At 35.8% G+C, this 14,924-nt stretch overlaps 1 protein-coding gene across 7 annotated transcripts in view; it reads right to left on the bottom strand.

The window, feature by feature from the left end:
• COL11A1 (collagen type XI alpha 1 chain) overlaps positions 1-14,924 on the bottom strand; it is a 167,414-nt gene that overhangs the window by 17,723 nt on the left and 134,767 nt on the right. For all 7 annotated transcript variants that reach the window (XM_052802285.1, XM_052802289.1, XM_052802286.1 and 4 more), the window contains 5 exons: positions 8,108-8,161; positions 7,523-7,630; positions 7,282-7,335; positions 6,940-6,993; positions 5,680-5,733 (listed from right to left, as the gene is read on the bottom strand). In XM_052802285.1, coding sequence (XP_052658245.1) covers positions 5,680-5,733; positions 6,940-6,993; positions 7,282-7,335; positions 7,523-7,630; positions 8,108-8,161 — 324 coding nt within the window. The remainder of the gene's footprint in view (positions 1-5,679; positions 5,734-6,939; positions 6,994-7,281; positions 7,336-7,522; positions 7,631-8,107; positions 8,162-14,924) is intronic.

Here is a 14,924-nt window from a genome sequence, read left to right as displayed (position 1 = left end):
CAAGAGAGAAAATCAGCTTAATTTTTAAGTGGTGTGTGCACCCTGCTGAGGCAGCATGATGCTGTAGCCAAAATGGAAAAAATCTCCTTCATAGAAACGCTTCCTTTTTTTCTAAGTTATTCAACTTTTATATAAAGGCAACTAACCAAATGAACTTTTGCTTCTCAAAATTTAGAGACTGGCTTTGCTGCAGTATCGACATCTGTTCTTTTATTGAAAGCAGGCAGTATGCCCTCCACTTGAGAACAAAAATGTATATTAGACTTGCACTTTAAATTCTAACATTTTTAGATTGATATATGGAGCCTTATGTGTATGTGATCTAGACATCTAACCGACTAATAAAGAAAACAGCCAAACAGCAGAAAACAGCTGAAGAGCCTAGCACACTGAAAGTCTGAGGAACATAAGCAAGAAGTACTACCTGTATTGATTTTTATTGACTGTATATGTTATTTTTTTTAAGAATGAATGTAGTTTGATGGTGTCTCTTCCTCATGCTATTTTTAACATTTATCAGATAGAAATCAATGAATTCAACCTAGAGATGCTACCCAGTACTCTGTGGCAAAACAAAACAAAACAAAGTCCCAAAAGTATGTGCGAAGAATTAAGTTTCAGAAAATAATAGTAACAACATAACTGTAGAGTGGTTCAGTCTTTGTATCTACATGTCCAGATAAGCAGGCTTTGGATCAGGAGGCCTTTTGAGATGTTCCATTTGTCATTGATCACAACTCGCTTATCTCCTACATTAGAAGGAGAAGCTGGAAAACACTACACCTCGTCAGAAACACAATATCTTCTCACAGTATGCTGGTGGTCAGTGCTGATGCTATTCTGAGCAACAGGAAAGCTGTAGAGCTGAGAACTCTCACTGACAAGCCCATAGGAATTTGTGAACTCCTTGGTTGTCTTAGATTGCTCCAACAATAAAGTTAACTTTATAACGCAGTTTTTGTCTTCAGAACATTTAAGAACACTTCAGAAGCCACATGCTTCTGTGAGGTTAGCAAATTTCATTCTTCTCTTTTCTGCACATAGATAAATTCAGATGGCAATATTACAAATGTTTAACATGCATATAATGGAAAAAGGATTAGAAAAGGGGTTCCTAGTCCCAAAGCTGTACTAGACTACTTGTCTGTTCAGCTTGGAGTGTAGTGTGCATACACGTAATGCCTCAAGTTTTCCAAAGAACCTGGGCTGATTTCCATCAGTGGAGAACTTGTCAAGGGATTTGATGATGTGCTGATGAAGAGCAGCCATTCTCAAATCAAACAGAACTGGTAAGGCTAGAATTGGGTCGCGGGTAGCTGAGAAGTCAAGTCAGTGATCTGCTGTGGGCTACCTCTACCAAAAAGCCTATTGTGCTGGATATTTTTATAAAAGTAAAGTAAATATGACAGCTGATGAAGTGGTAGCCATTGTGTCTAGCCTCTGAGGTCTTGATCTGGCAAGATGCTTAAAAGGGCACTGAAATCTGCAAACTGAAACAAATGTATGTGTCCTACCAAGCTTGTGTGCTATGTTGAATCAGGAATACTAGGAAAGTTGATCAATTTTTCAAGCAGCTATAACAGATTTCTTTAAATAGTATAAGTTTACTTTAAAAGATCTTTCATTTTGTCCTGGTTTCATCTCGGATAGAGTTAACTGCCTTCCTAGTAGCTGATACAGTGCTATGTTTTGAGTTCAGTATGAGAAGAATGTTGGTAACACTGATGTTTTCAGTTGTTGCTCAGTAGTGTTTAAAGTCAAGGATTTTTCAGCTTCTCATGCCCAGCCAGCGAGAAAGCTGGAAGGGCACAAGAAGTTGGCACAGAACACAGCCAGGGCAGCTGACCCAAACTGGTCAACGGGGTATTCCATACCATGTGACATCACGTCTAGTTTAGGAACTGGGGAGTAGGGACGTGGAATTGCTGCTGGGGGACTGGCTGGGTGTCGATCGGCGGGTGGTGAGCAATTGTACTGCGCATCATTTGTACATTCCAATCCTTTTATTATTGCTATTGTCATTTTATTAGTGTTATCATTATCATTACTAGTTTCTTCTTTTCTGTTCTATTAAACCGTTCTTATCTCAACCCACGAGTTTTACATCTTTTCCTGATTTTCTCCCCCATCCCACTGGGTGGGGGGGAGTGAGTGTGCGGCTGCATGGTGCTTGGTTGCTGGCTGGGGTTAAACCACGACACATTTGCATCATAAGGGTTTGATGACAACATAAAAATATAATTTTTAGAAACACTATATTTAACTGCTGCTGAGCATTCTTCAGAAAGATGATACAAAACTGTTAGCATTGGCTGGCTAGAATGCTAACTTTAGCACTAAAGTATTGTAGTTTAATTGCTCAAGTTTTTCCATCTGTATTTATGAAAGAACATACATATATATAAAATGCATATTATGCAATTGATATTGCATAATGATATTTCTGTTTGACTTCAATAACAGTTATGACATGCTTTTACTTCTACACTACTCTTATTCACATTCTGCTATCAGTATTCCATTAGCTGACTATTTCTGCCTAAGAAAGAGTAGGAAATGCTTCTGACTACATTCCTTTTATTTTAGAACTATTTTGGGCGGTTATCAAGTATAAGACAACTTTTTTAAATCAAGGGAAATATGTTTTCCCCAAATACTTCCAACATGTAGTCCTAAATTTTTATTGTTACTATCATCTGTTATTAAAAGTTATAAACCAAGACAGAATTTGTATGGAATAAAAACCTGTCCTGACTATCTAAGTAAAGCAAGGTATATTTATATTCTTGTATATAGGAAATATTGAACATAATCTTTTACTTCATTAACAAGATACTCTTTAAAAGAATTACTATTTTTTAAAATTCATTACAGGGCATTTTATCATTTAATTAAAAAATAAAGTTTAGTCAATACTAAACAAGTCCCTGAAAGTCTGATCCAATGAATATGTATTTTTAAATCAGCAGTTGATATTTTGGGCATTGATCCTCTCTTGCACTGAACTAGAGAATCTGGCCTTCCATTTGTTAATGATAAAATCACTTTGGCTATATGTTTCCCTTGATAGATTTCATAGCTCTAATTTTCTAAACAGTGTGTGCACAAATCTATGCTAGATTTGCACACATGACTACTTGCACCATAACTACATAGATGTATAAAGCCTTCTGAGCACACATTTATCCGATCTGGTACACACACAGATCATTTCAGAAGTCAGGATCTGTAAAATATTAATTATGATTTAATGAAAAGAAAAAAAAAAAATCAAAATATATGTAATCACTTTGAGAGACTTTATCAATGAATATGTCACAAGGTTTGCCCTTCATAGATTATTGTTCTGGCCTATAAATATATATATTTAATCTAGTCATTCATCTGAACATAGGATTTTGTTCTGAAGATACACTGGTGTCTCCCTTATAAAACTGAAAGTATCTGTGGTATTAGGACTTTCTGAACGACAGTGCTGGAAATATTTTTTGGAAGAGCAATTGTTAGGTCTGAAAAGTAATATATTAATTAGGATACACATTTTGTGGATGCTTTAATGATCCATTTTTGTTTCATCCATAGATTTAACCTTTTATTTTGATTTAGACTTGAGCTAAGTGGTCACTAGCATGCCAGTCAATTTTACCTCTTCAGAGTAGGAATCTGGAACAGGCTTATTGTTCTGACATGTACTTCCTAAGTGGTATTTCTTAAAAGAAATTCACCATGCTGCTTGTCCGTTGAGACCATTGCTCAGTCTGCAAGGCTCTGGTACTTTACAGCACCACAGTAAAACAGTTTTGGTATTCGCTTATCTCACCAACTAGTAGTAATCCTGTTACTGTTATCCATCAATAACTAGGAAAAATAGTTTATTCTTGGCCTTCACTTGATAGTTGAATGTCACTAGTAAGTATGCATCTGTAGCTGAAGTCTCTTAGATCCAATGGGAAAACTGTATTTATGTCCATGTCTTTCACTAGAATTTGCTTCCCAGGGAAAGCTGGGGGAACCTCTTTGTAACCGGCAATACTAAACACAGATTGCTCAAAACTCTGCAACTTGGTAATAAACATAATTTCAGAAGACTGGGCAGTGAAACTGAGTTCAGGTTGGTTCCAAAATAGAGGGGAAGAGGGGAATGAAAATGAGTAACACAATAAATAAGGAGACTGTACAGTTGAGGAGTTCAAGGGACTACATTTAAAAGTATGAATCCTGGGCTCTGCTAGCTTGTTGTTTCAGAGACAAAAAAACAAAAATCAGAGTGGAATGTGGCTTTCTAGTAGTATAGCCAGAGCTGTACCTCCATAGGCAGCAGTATTACTGCTGAAATGGTATGTCCTTCTTAATCTGGATGAAAGGGCACTTGTTAGGGCTTTTTGCTGAAATTTATTCTACCATACAACTGATGAAAACTAGCAAATAACATTTTTTGTGTTCATTCTGCCAGCAAAGTATGAAGTTTTCAATACTTCACTGTTTCCCTCTGGTATTACATCAATACAATAGACTCTCCACAAGCTTGAGACATTCAGGTACTGAAGTAATGTAGAATTTGATTCTACAAAATGTTTTCTTCAGCATTCAGGAATGGGATTACTTGGCAATATTTAGCCATACATTTTCCCTAAACTGGAAATGTGTCAAACCACAGGTGATGTGGTATTTGTGTTTCTAAAGTGTTTTTTGTCTAGGTATAAATCAGATAGATACAATATATCCCACCCCTTAGGAATGAGCTACTGCCTTTCTATATAATAAAGTAGGAAGTTCTAATCTGATGTCAAACAAACATACTAATTGCTAACATTCAATCGAGCCGTATCTCAGTTCTAGTGATAAGGTTGCTAATGCTACCATAATCATTTACAGTATTATAAATGTTTTGCAAGCTGGTGGAGCAAATAGATTATTGTGTAAAATAGATAAAACTAATTAGGCATGTCAGTTCACTCAAGCCTATTAAATAGAGCAATTTAACACATTTTGTTAAATAGCTCTTAGCTTACATTTAATGATGCCCCCTCCCTTGTGTTTTACAGTGTAAAAACTGCAGCTAATTTCTCTCTGAAGCAGACCTAAAGGTTGATGCATCTACTACACTTCTGTAAGTGTAACATTATTTACTGGTTTTGATTAGCTATATTTGTAAAGCCTGTGAAGCTTCAAAGACTTTAGAAATAATGGAATGGCTTCATAAGTTACAGAAACGTCTGCTTGTTAATTTTGTATGCAGAGGGGATGAGATGGGTTTACACAAAAGCTGCATTGAAATTATTTTATTTCAGAGGCTAAGGACACCAAAGCAGACACATTCTTCCTGCTCCCTGCCAGCAGTCCTGTGCCTAAGGATGATGTCGTGTATTACTCTCATAATCACTCACTCCTATTAGCAGACTAATCCAGCAGACACTGAATTCACTTGGGTGAAAAGAAAAAGCGCATTTATAGATAAGGAATACATTCTTCCCTATGCATTTTTGTTCCTCTGTTCCATGTAACCCACGTTAAAGGGTTTTCTCTGCTGCTTCTATTTTTTCATTTCTCCCATTACATTAAAGAAACTTCAAACATCAATATATGAGTGTCACAACATGGAAAATGAGTAGCTGAAATTCTCTAGAACATAGTGTCTCAGAAAGAGATATGTACAAGAGAAAATGAGGAATTACTTACTCTTTTTCCAGGTGGACCAGGTGGGCCAGCTTCACCTGAAGGACCTGGTGGACCCTGCAATGGAAAATGATACACTTAGTGGTAACAAAGTATAAAGTTATTATCTTTATTAAATGCAACAAACATCTGCAATATGTTGGCCCCTTTCAATGGACAGCAAATAAGTACTATAAATACACACAGAGAAGTACACCTGCTTATTCAACAAATCCTTTCTTAGGGCGGTGGTTTGAAATTTTTAACAGCTCTTGTTACTGTACAAAATGCAGCAATTTTTTTTTCTCTTCCTGTTTGCAACAAAACATTTCAAACCCGAAAGTGGCTGCACAGAAGTAACATATGGTCTTAGCCTACTGTCTTAACTCCATTAAGAAGTTTCTTGCTTTCTCAGGTGCTGTAGTTGTTACTTTTGCTAAAATTTTTCACTAACATCTCTGAGTTAGCTACCATGGGTGGCTTTGTCTTGAAAAATCTTTTGTGCACTGATAGCCATTTGGCTACTCCATCTTGGTAAGCTACGATACTCAAATATTTCAGGGTTACTGAACAGCTTTTCTTCAGGAACACAACACTCTAAAAGTACTTACTGTTAAGTAAGACATACAGATACTAACTTCCTGAATTTTGCAGGTAAACCCCAGTTTATAATTTACTTCCAACCATATGTTCAATGTACTAGCATTTTTTATTTTTGCACTGTACTGTATAGGATAATTCCCTGGTAATCAGAACTTACAAAGCTAGAAAGAGACTTTCCAAAATGGAAACCCTATCTTTTTCCAATAAAAAAAATTAAATTAATGATGTTTTAATATGGGAATCTACAGAAATACAAGAACTTCGATGCTTAATATGGGTATTGCTCAGATACTTCTTAACTTTCTTAAAGCAGAAACATCAAGATTTTGCTTCATGTCATCAGGTCAGCTAATGAAGACTATTTGGCTGCAGCATTCCTTTCTTATGCTCAGAGTTGTTCTATTTTTAGTGGTCCTCAGCAGCTCCAGCACAAATCCTTAACACATCATTTGTTTCTACTTCTAAAAGAAATTGAGCTCTTGCTTCTGGTTGTTACTATAATATAGGCAGTTCTATCTCTGCAAGGAAATAAATAGATATTTTTCGGTATAATAGAAAAAGCATTCACTTAAAAAATATTTTTAAGAGCATGAATGTATAGAAACCACTGATTCAGCAAAAGATACTTTCTTAGCATAGGAGAGAACATGTAGCTAAAATAAAATGATAGAAACAACTCACAGGTTGACCAGGATCACCATCTTCACCCTTTTCTCCACCAACGCCATCCTGACCCTACAGAATTCATGGGAAAATGAACAAAACAGAAAATTCAGCTAAATTAAGTAACTTAGTTTCATATATGAATATAAGAGCACTATTTTTCTACAGAGCATTTTCCTAAGGATGCTAGTTTTCAAAACTTTTTAAAGATTTCTAAACCTTTTTTAAGCCTTAAGAAATATATGCACAGAAAAGCAACAGAGCTTACAGGCAAGACCTCATCCCCAGACAAGGATGAGGCAGGGTTAATTAGGATTTAGTGCAAACCAAGACCTAAAAGTGTTTTTTAAGTATACTTACAGCTGGACCAGGTTCCCCAGGGGGACCAGGATCTCCAGGAAAACCAACTGGGCCCTAGATAAATCAGGAAAAAACCAAGGAACGTGTCATCCATTGACGAGCAGGTAGCAATCATCACAAATATTTTTTGAAGCATATAATGAATTTAGTTCAAATGTAGCAAATTAATACAGTTCTGTATATAGCACAACTTCAGCAGTACTTCACAGTGCTTTGTGTTAAAATTATTAAGCTCACTTACTGGGTTACCCTTAGGCCCATCATCACCTGGAGGTCCTTTAGCACCTGGTGGTCCAGCTGCTCCAGGTGGACCAGCCTCACCTTTTTCTCCCCTTTCACCTTTTGGACCCTGTAGCAAACATATGAACACAAAAATATCATCTGGAAATTGAATGGCTAAAAAATTATTACAATGGCAAAACTGTTTTTCAGACCTGGGCAATGTTACTTGTCAATAAATGCTGGCATGTGAATGGGATATTAGGACCTCAGCCTCAGATTGGAAAACCTGTGAATCTCAGGTCAAGTGCCAACATCTGCACCCAGTTTGCATCAATGAACTGTCTTCAGAGAGAAAAACATGCATGTCAAAGTTAATACTTTTGGAAAAAAAATAGGTAGTCTCTTAGGAAGTCTTCAGCTTTGTCCTCTAGCTGTTAGTACAAGATGTGGCTATAATTATATGGAAACAAATTGCATTTTAAAGGTATAACTTTTTAAAGAAAACATACACAAGTATTCTGATTAAATGCTTTCTAAAGTAAACACTACCAGATACCTTAATTCACAGTAGTAAAAGTTAGTAAGACAAAACCAAAATACTCACAGATGTTCCAGATTCTCCAGGAGGTCCAGGGTTACCAGCTTCTCCAGGTTCACCCTGTAAATGTGTGAGGATAAATTGATGAGTCATTAGGGAGAATATTTCTATGAATTTACTTCTGTTGCTACTGTTGTTACATATTCTTCTCATGCTTATTCATGTGAACAGCTTAAAAGAACTGTCTTTTCTTGGATCTACCTAAAGGGGGTTGAGTTACATATGGTTTTGCAGAACTGGAATCTGAAATTTTAAGAGAGAATATATCAAACTAAGCTTTTTGTGAGTCAGGGAGACTTTCCTTTGGGCTTTAGAAGATCTTCCCCTTTATTATCGCATATATTGCAAATTTCCTGTTTGTCATCTTTCTTTCTAGTCACAGAAAAGCCAAAGAAGTATACTGACTGTGTATATTTTTTTCTCTAGAAGATACATTTTGCCTGGAAGCAAGTTTCTACAAGTAAGAGAATACTAATTGGAAAAGAATGTCAATTCAGTGAAAGTATTATTGCTATAGTTACTGTTAGAATAAAAAATTATATAAAGAAAAACATAAGGATAAAATAATAGAATAACAGTTAGTAAAACTTTCACCAAAGGCCACAAAGGTATATGCTATGTATTTACTGGTGATGGAAATTGTTTAGTAAAGCAGATGGCTTTGAGGGACACACCATATGAAGAAAATCTGTGCAAGTCAAAGATTATACACTATTAAATGAACGTTTAAGTTAATTCAGTCTCTTTTTGAGCTAATACACAGCATTAGCTCAAGGACTGTCTTTGCAATTGTTAATTTTAAAGTTTAGTTATGACTGATTATTTTCTAGCTCAGTGGTCTGATAAATAAACCTTTATAGAAAACTACTCTGTTAGTAGAATATTTAGCTATTAGCATCACAGACACACAGATCTGTGAAAGGATAACAGAATCTGCTTTGTGATTGTCATGGAGTGCTGAGATAAGAACTATGTATTTTTATTCCAAAGGATTTCTCAATGTAACTGCTAATGGGGGGATTTTCCCCCCCCATATATATTCTTTTTCCAAACCAAATGAACCTTGCCAATAATTATGCCTATAAAGAAGAGTACTTCAGTGCTGAAAATGCATTTCACCCAATCCCCTCTACTGAACTCAACACAGGTTTGGAATAAATTTGTGTATCCTTAATATCCTGTATGACCTGCACGCCACTCTTCATTCCATGACAATTCAATTAATACAACATGCATGCCTGTCATTTCCACGTGGACAGTATAAAAATATAAATCATAAACTACGAATTTTCAACAAATGTTATGGTGTAGATACTGAACTTTTTTGTCATAGAAGCTAATGGCAGCATGACAACCTCACTGGGACCAGAATTTGGCCCAATGTAAATATTACGTCAGATGAATGGAAGAAGATCAGAGTACCCAACTGAATTCCAGAATAGGATAATTAACAGATAACCACAATTTTAGGAGCAATATTAAGATGTCCTTTAGAAAGGGCACTTTTAAAGGGTGAGTTTGCCTTTAGAAACTGTGGGATGTTTTATTAGACATACTTAAACTTGCAGTAATCTTAAAAATTAATGATCCCTTTTAGTACTTTAATATTCATTTGCTTCTGTGATACAGCATTCATTGTTTAAAAAAAAATCTAGGGGATACTTAAGGTCAATAAGGTCAATAAGTATGTTTTCTAGGAAAATTCATAATCTTCATTTCCTTATTCTTTGCATGGGGTTTACTAAATCTGCAGCATCATTAGTATTGTTTTTTTGTCCATGTCTACTATCAATCAAATTAGATTTTTGTAGCAACAGAGAATGAGGTCTGGAATTAGCAAACAAATTGATGTTATTCAAGTTAGTAGATATATTAAATCTAACAGAGTCCACAATATAGACCCTTTCAACAGGTGTCCCCATTGCAGGACTAACTAACTGAGTGACATAAGAGTGCTAATTGTGCCAAGTCTTGCCCGACGAGCACTTGTGCCAGTATAATCCCCTTCTAAGCTTCTCAGAGAGCAAGTTCTTTTTCTGTCTTTCTGCCAAATGATATTGTAATTTATGATGATTCACGTTTGATTTGTAATCCACTCTTTACCCTTCCCATTGACAAACACATCTTCATTTTATGATATCATGCAACAAGGGAAAAGAGTCTTTCTCTGACATAGTGACCTATATTTGGGGACAGTGTGAGAACACTGTGCTCTTGGGATCTCAGGGGTCCCTGCTATAGCACACATATTGAAATTGGCAGATGCAGGCAGCCTATATGAGCTCTGTGCATAGTAACTCCCCAATAAGCAGCAGTGTGGAAGATGGCAAAATTGGAAGGGCTAGAAAATGTCAAGATGCTCCCCTTAAAGGGCATCTGTGAAAGATGAGACCTGTTAATGTGTCATCTCACATTAATACTTCTATATCATTGCTCTATTAAAAAATGTGACTCTTCCCTGTATGCAGTCCTTGTTTTTTCTGACACTGATTTTTATATTCCAACTATTAGGTACTATGAAAGGTTGCACTTGTTTTAGACAGCTGTTAAAGGAGTTAAACAATGTTTTGACAGAGAAAATTGTAGCTGATATATATTTATAGAGTGCATATTTATAGCTACTAAAAACTGTGCAATCTGTAGGTTATTGTTTGCCTTTGTATTTCTTTGCACTTTTGGTAAGGATGGTACTAATTCAAAATCTGGTGCACCTTCTCCATGGGAAATATCTCATATTCTTTTGGGAAATAGATTTTATGATATAATGATAGATTTATTCCACCTCTGGAATATTTTTCCTCTTTTGTTATCAGGTCAGATCTTTTAAAAGTTAGTGTGGTCTTTCTTAGGCAAAGCCTTCCTCTGACAGAATTTCAACAGGCAAAGACAGACATTCTAAACTACAAAGAATCATGTCATTTCATGGACATGTTTAATTCTGAAAACCTCCTTCGATTAAGCAAGCAGAATGATTTCTATCAGGCTAAGGACAGTAGTTTAAAAGTCCTTTGTTTTCCTTATTATGACCGGTTCTAGAGAACTGTCCATACAAAGCCCAGACAGATAGTGGATGGAAGGCTGCCACCTTTTGGTTAAATTCTACGACGTGGTGATTTATTTTGCAAGAATGAGAGGCAACTTTGCAACTGACTGGGTTGTGAAAAGGATTCAGTTACGCTTTTGTTCCTTTTTGCCATCCTCACAAAATAGAAAAAAGAAAGAGAAAATTTGTCACTCTAGAAGACAATCCCTTTTCACATAGGTATGCATATGTGACTGTGTTATATGTATTATGTCTCTGTGGAGCGCTAAATTTAATCAAGAGGGAAATTCTAAAGCTGTGCTATATTTCCTGGGAGGGCTTATGTTTACAAGCATGTTAGAGAGATGGAGAAGGATGAGAAGAGATCACAGTCAGTGAAGTCATGTAAAGTTATTAAAAGTAATTTGTTAGGACAGATATTCAGCATAAACTGTCATAGACACATCTTGATTAAGTACCTTAGCAATTGTCTGCGCGCAGGTGTGTAGAAAAATGATATGCACACATAAAGATGCCTGTACAAATTTATCAGACATGTTTTTAAACTTAAGGCCAGAATACTCAATTGCTTTTGTCCTCTCACTTCCATCTGCAGTATAAATCAATGACAGATTAAGCATGTAAGCTATTGATTTCACTTGTTTACTGTGTTGGACTCCTTATTACTGTACTATTTTTAAATTATTTTAGAATTATATAATAGGAAGGAGTATAAACCCAGATGAGTGTAGTGGTTTTCTAACATCGGACTCTTTCATACAGTAAAACAAATCTAAACTCTGAGAGGTTACAGAAAGAATGCTTTGCTTAGGTTCTGCAGACATTCTTTTGCATTACTTATTGACTCTGCCAGTTTAACACATGCTGTGAAAGGGAGAAAGGGTGGAAGAATGGCACAGTACTCAGTGCAGTTATCACAGATTAACCTAAATTAGAAAGGCAAATTTATTTTATTAGGCTTTGTGGAAGAGAACTGTGAGGTTAATGTTACTTGTTCTGTTTCCTGTGTTGTAAATTCTCATGTAATGTAAAACATCTAAGGTCCAGTTTTGAGAAGTCATGAGCAACTTACTGGGTATTTCGAATATCTGCATGTTAGGCCTTTGATATTAAATTAGAGATAAGCATGTGTTGGTACATATTGTTTTTCCACTTTTTCTTAATTATAAGCACAACAAAGAGAATAATCTCTGGGTGGAAGCTGGATTTAAGTGGTTCTAGTTGAGTGTAAGTCTCAGGACTTCTACACTGCGCCAGGGAGGCTATAGGCATTAATAATGCAAGGCTACATGCACATTTGTACTGCAGATGTCTTTGAACATTTAGGCCTTTGTGTGTACAGCAGAGGAAACAACAAGCTAGTTAAAAATTCATGGCACTAAGTGTGAAAAAAATTGTTTATAATTTGCCAGAAGGGGGCTTTGAAACCCCAGTATTAATGGCAAAATATCTCCTAGTCTAACTATTCAAATATGAAAGTGAGCAAATCTATTTCACTCCCCAACAGTGACAGGGAGGATGCCAAAATGTTTTTCAACACTCTACAATCAGCACTGCATTGCACTATCTGTAGTATGAGATGTCTTTCCTGAAAGGGATGCATGCTGATGTAATAAGAAAAACATTGGGGAAAAAATATGTGAGAAGAAAAGTGAAAATGCATGTTTTGTTTAAAAGCATGAACTGTCCTCCTATTATGGGAACTCCTCCTGACAAAAAAACCTCTTTATGATTTCTAAGCTTGCAGAACTCATTAATGGAATTGAAATTAAGAAGGAAGGTATCCTAACTAGGAAAAAACCTGGCATGTATTAAAACTTGAGGAGGAGGAAAGTAATTAGAATAAATAAAAACTTCCAAAATAATATACTTGGAAGCTTCTCTGTGTGAATGCAGAGAATGTGGGAAATAAGCAAGAGGAAATAAAAATGACAATTGGTGATAAACAGTCTGAATTTCACGTTCTTGAATTAAATTTGGTGGGCTGATTACCACAAATAGAGATTCTAAATCACATAGAAGAGTCACAGGGAGAAACAAAGAAGTAAGGAGTTCAATATAAGTCAATGTTTTTACAAAATGACTGGAATATAATTTGATCATGAAACAGTAAAAATTAAAGAGGTGATTGAAACCAATGGCAAAATTCCTGTTGAACTTCAGTGGGCCACAATAGTATACAAGGTGGGTTTTTTTAAAGCAGTGAATATAATGGGTGCTACCCTGGATGTAGTCTTCTCATAATAAACATTTTTCTCAGTACCCTAATCATCACAGGAAGAATTTTCCTCCCCACAGTGCCCATTTTTCCCCCCCCTGTATTCCACTGACATACAGACTCTCCTTTTCCAATAACTTTTTTGCCATCTCTACCAACTTTTACATTCAGACACGGTTTTGGTACTCTTCCCAGAGAGAAAAACCTGCAGCTCTTCATGAGGCCAAGCTCTCTTTTAAGATAGGCTGGAGGATCAATGTCACAAACTTGGGAGATTAGAGGGAATATCCTTGTTGATAATGCAGTCAAGCAGGAGTGCATTACATTTTGTATGTCTTATACAATTTTGGGTAAAAAAGATTGAAGACACAATAATGCCACTGCTACCACGAGGTGAGCTGATGCTCAGAGCCACATCCTGAGAAACAGGGAATGCAATGAAGCACTGTCAGCTAAAGACATGACAGTGCTACCATGAAAAAACTACAGTATGAAGTTAATATTTTCATCTGCTTGGGCTCAGTACCCTTTGATCTCAAAACACAAAGAAGGGAGACAAAGTAAGATATTTTTCCATCAAGCCATATATTATATTACATTATTCTAGTATTCTCTTCATCACATCCCAGAGCACTGGTAAGTGATTTATTTGATGGGCACGTAGAAAAAATCATGAAACATCTGAAGATTCTATTAAAAGAATAGTTTCGTCACACTGATAAGAAGTTGGTATTTCCTTTTGACATGGCCCTAAAAGTTTACTTAAAGAAAAGACATTTTAGTGAAGAGAACCAGACACATAACCAAAATTTCCTGGTAGATGTCAACAATATTGAAAAGCATCATAAGAAAGATCTTTTATTATCACAGGGGAACAAGAAGCTTGTGAGATACTGTAGGATGAACTGCAGATTTTCATTATTTTTTTAAATTATTAGTCATACAAATGATCTTGGGAAAATAATGGCAACTTCATTATCTTGTGAAAAGAAAGAATACCTAAAAGCTTTGTGAAGCAGAGTGACATGCCTTTGGACAGTGATCAAGAAGAGGATCATGACAAATATAAGTCATTTTGATTGACCTGATAGTTGAGTCGTTATTTGTAAATTCATAGATCTGATGGACTTGTACCTAAAGGTACAATACTGGCACGCTGTGTCAAAGAGAATATGTGGATAAATGAAAGGGAGCAGAAGTTAAGACTTCTGAAGTGCTGAAGTTCAGTAATGGTGTATGAGGAAGATGAGGGAAAAGGTACCTGTGCATTTAATTATCTGATGGCATAGGAAGAAAAAGGGAAATCTTGCTTCATATTCTGAAAAGTTATCAATACAGTGAGCTTTCTGAAAAACTACCAATACTGACATTCCTAGGGATGTCTTTTCGAGGATTCATTGACATCAGTGTTTCATTGAATACATACAATACGCTGTGGTAAATATTTAAATACTCAAGAGCAATCTATGTAGTTTCTCAATAAGTTATTTATACAGTGGCCTGGAATATATTTCTATTCTGTTTCTGTCATCTCATGCTCCTTTCAAAATCTTCTTTCCAAA

The sequence above is a fragment of the Harpia harpyja genome, chromosome 11 (genome assembly GCF_026419915.1).
Source record: "Harpia harpyja isolate bHarHar1 chromosome 11, bHarHar1 primary haplotype, whole genome shotgun sequence".
Lineage (NCBI taxonomy): Eukaryota > Metazoa > Chordata > Aves > Accipitriformes > Accipitridae > Harpia > Harpia harpyja.
The sequence above is the reverse complement of the archived record's forward strand: the minus strand, read 5'-3'. Positions and strand labels throughout refer to the sequence as shown.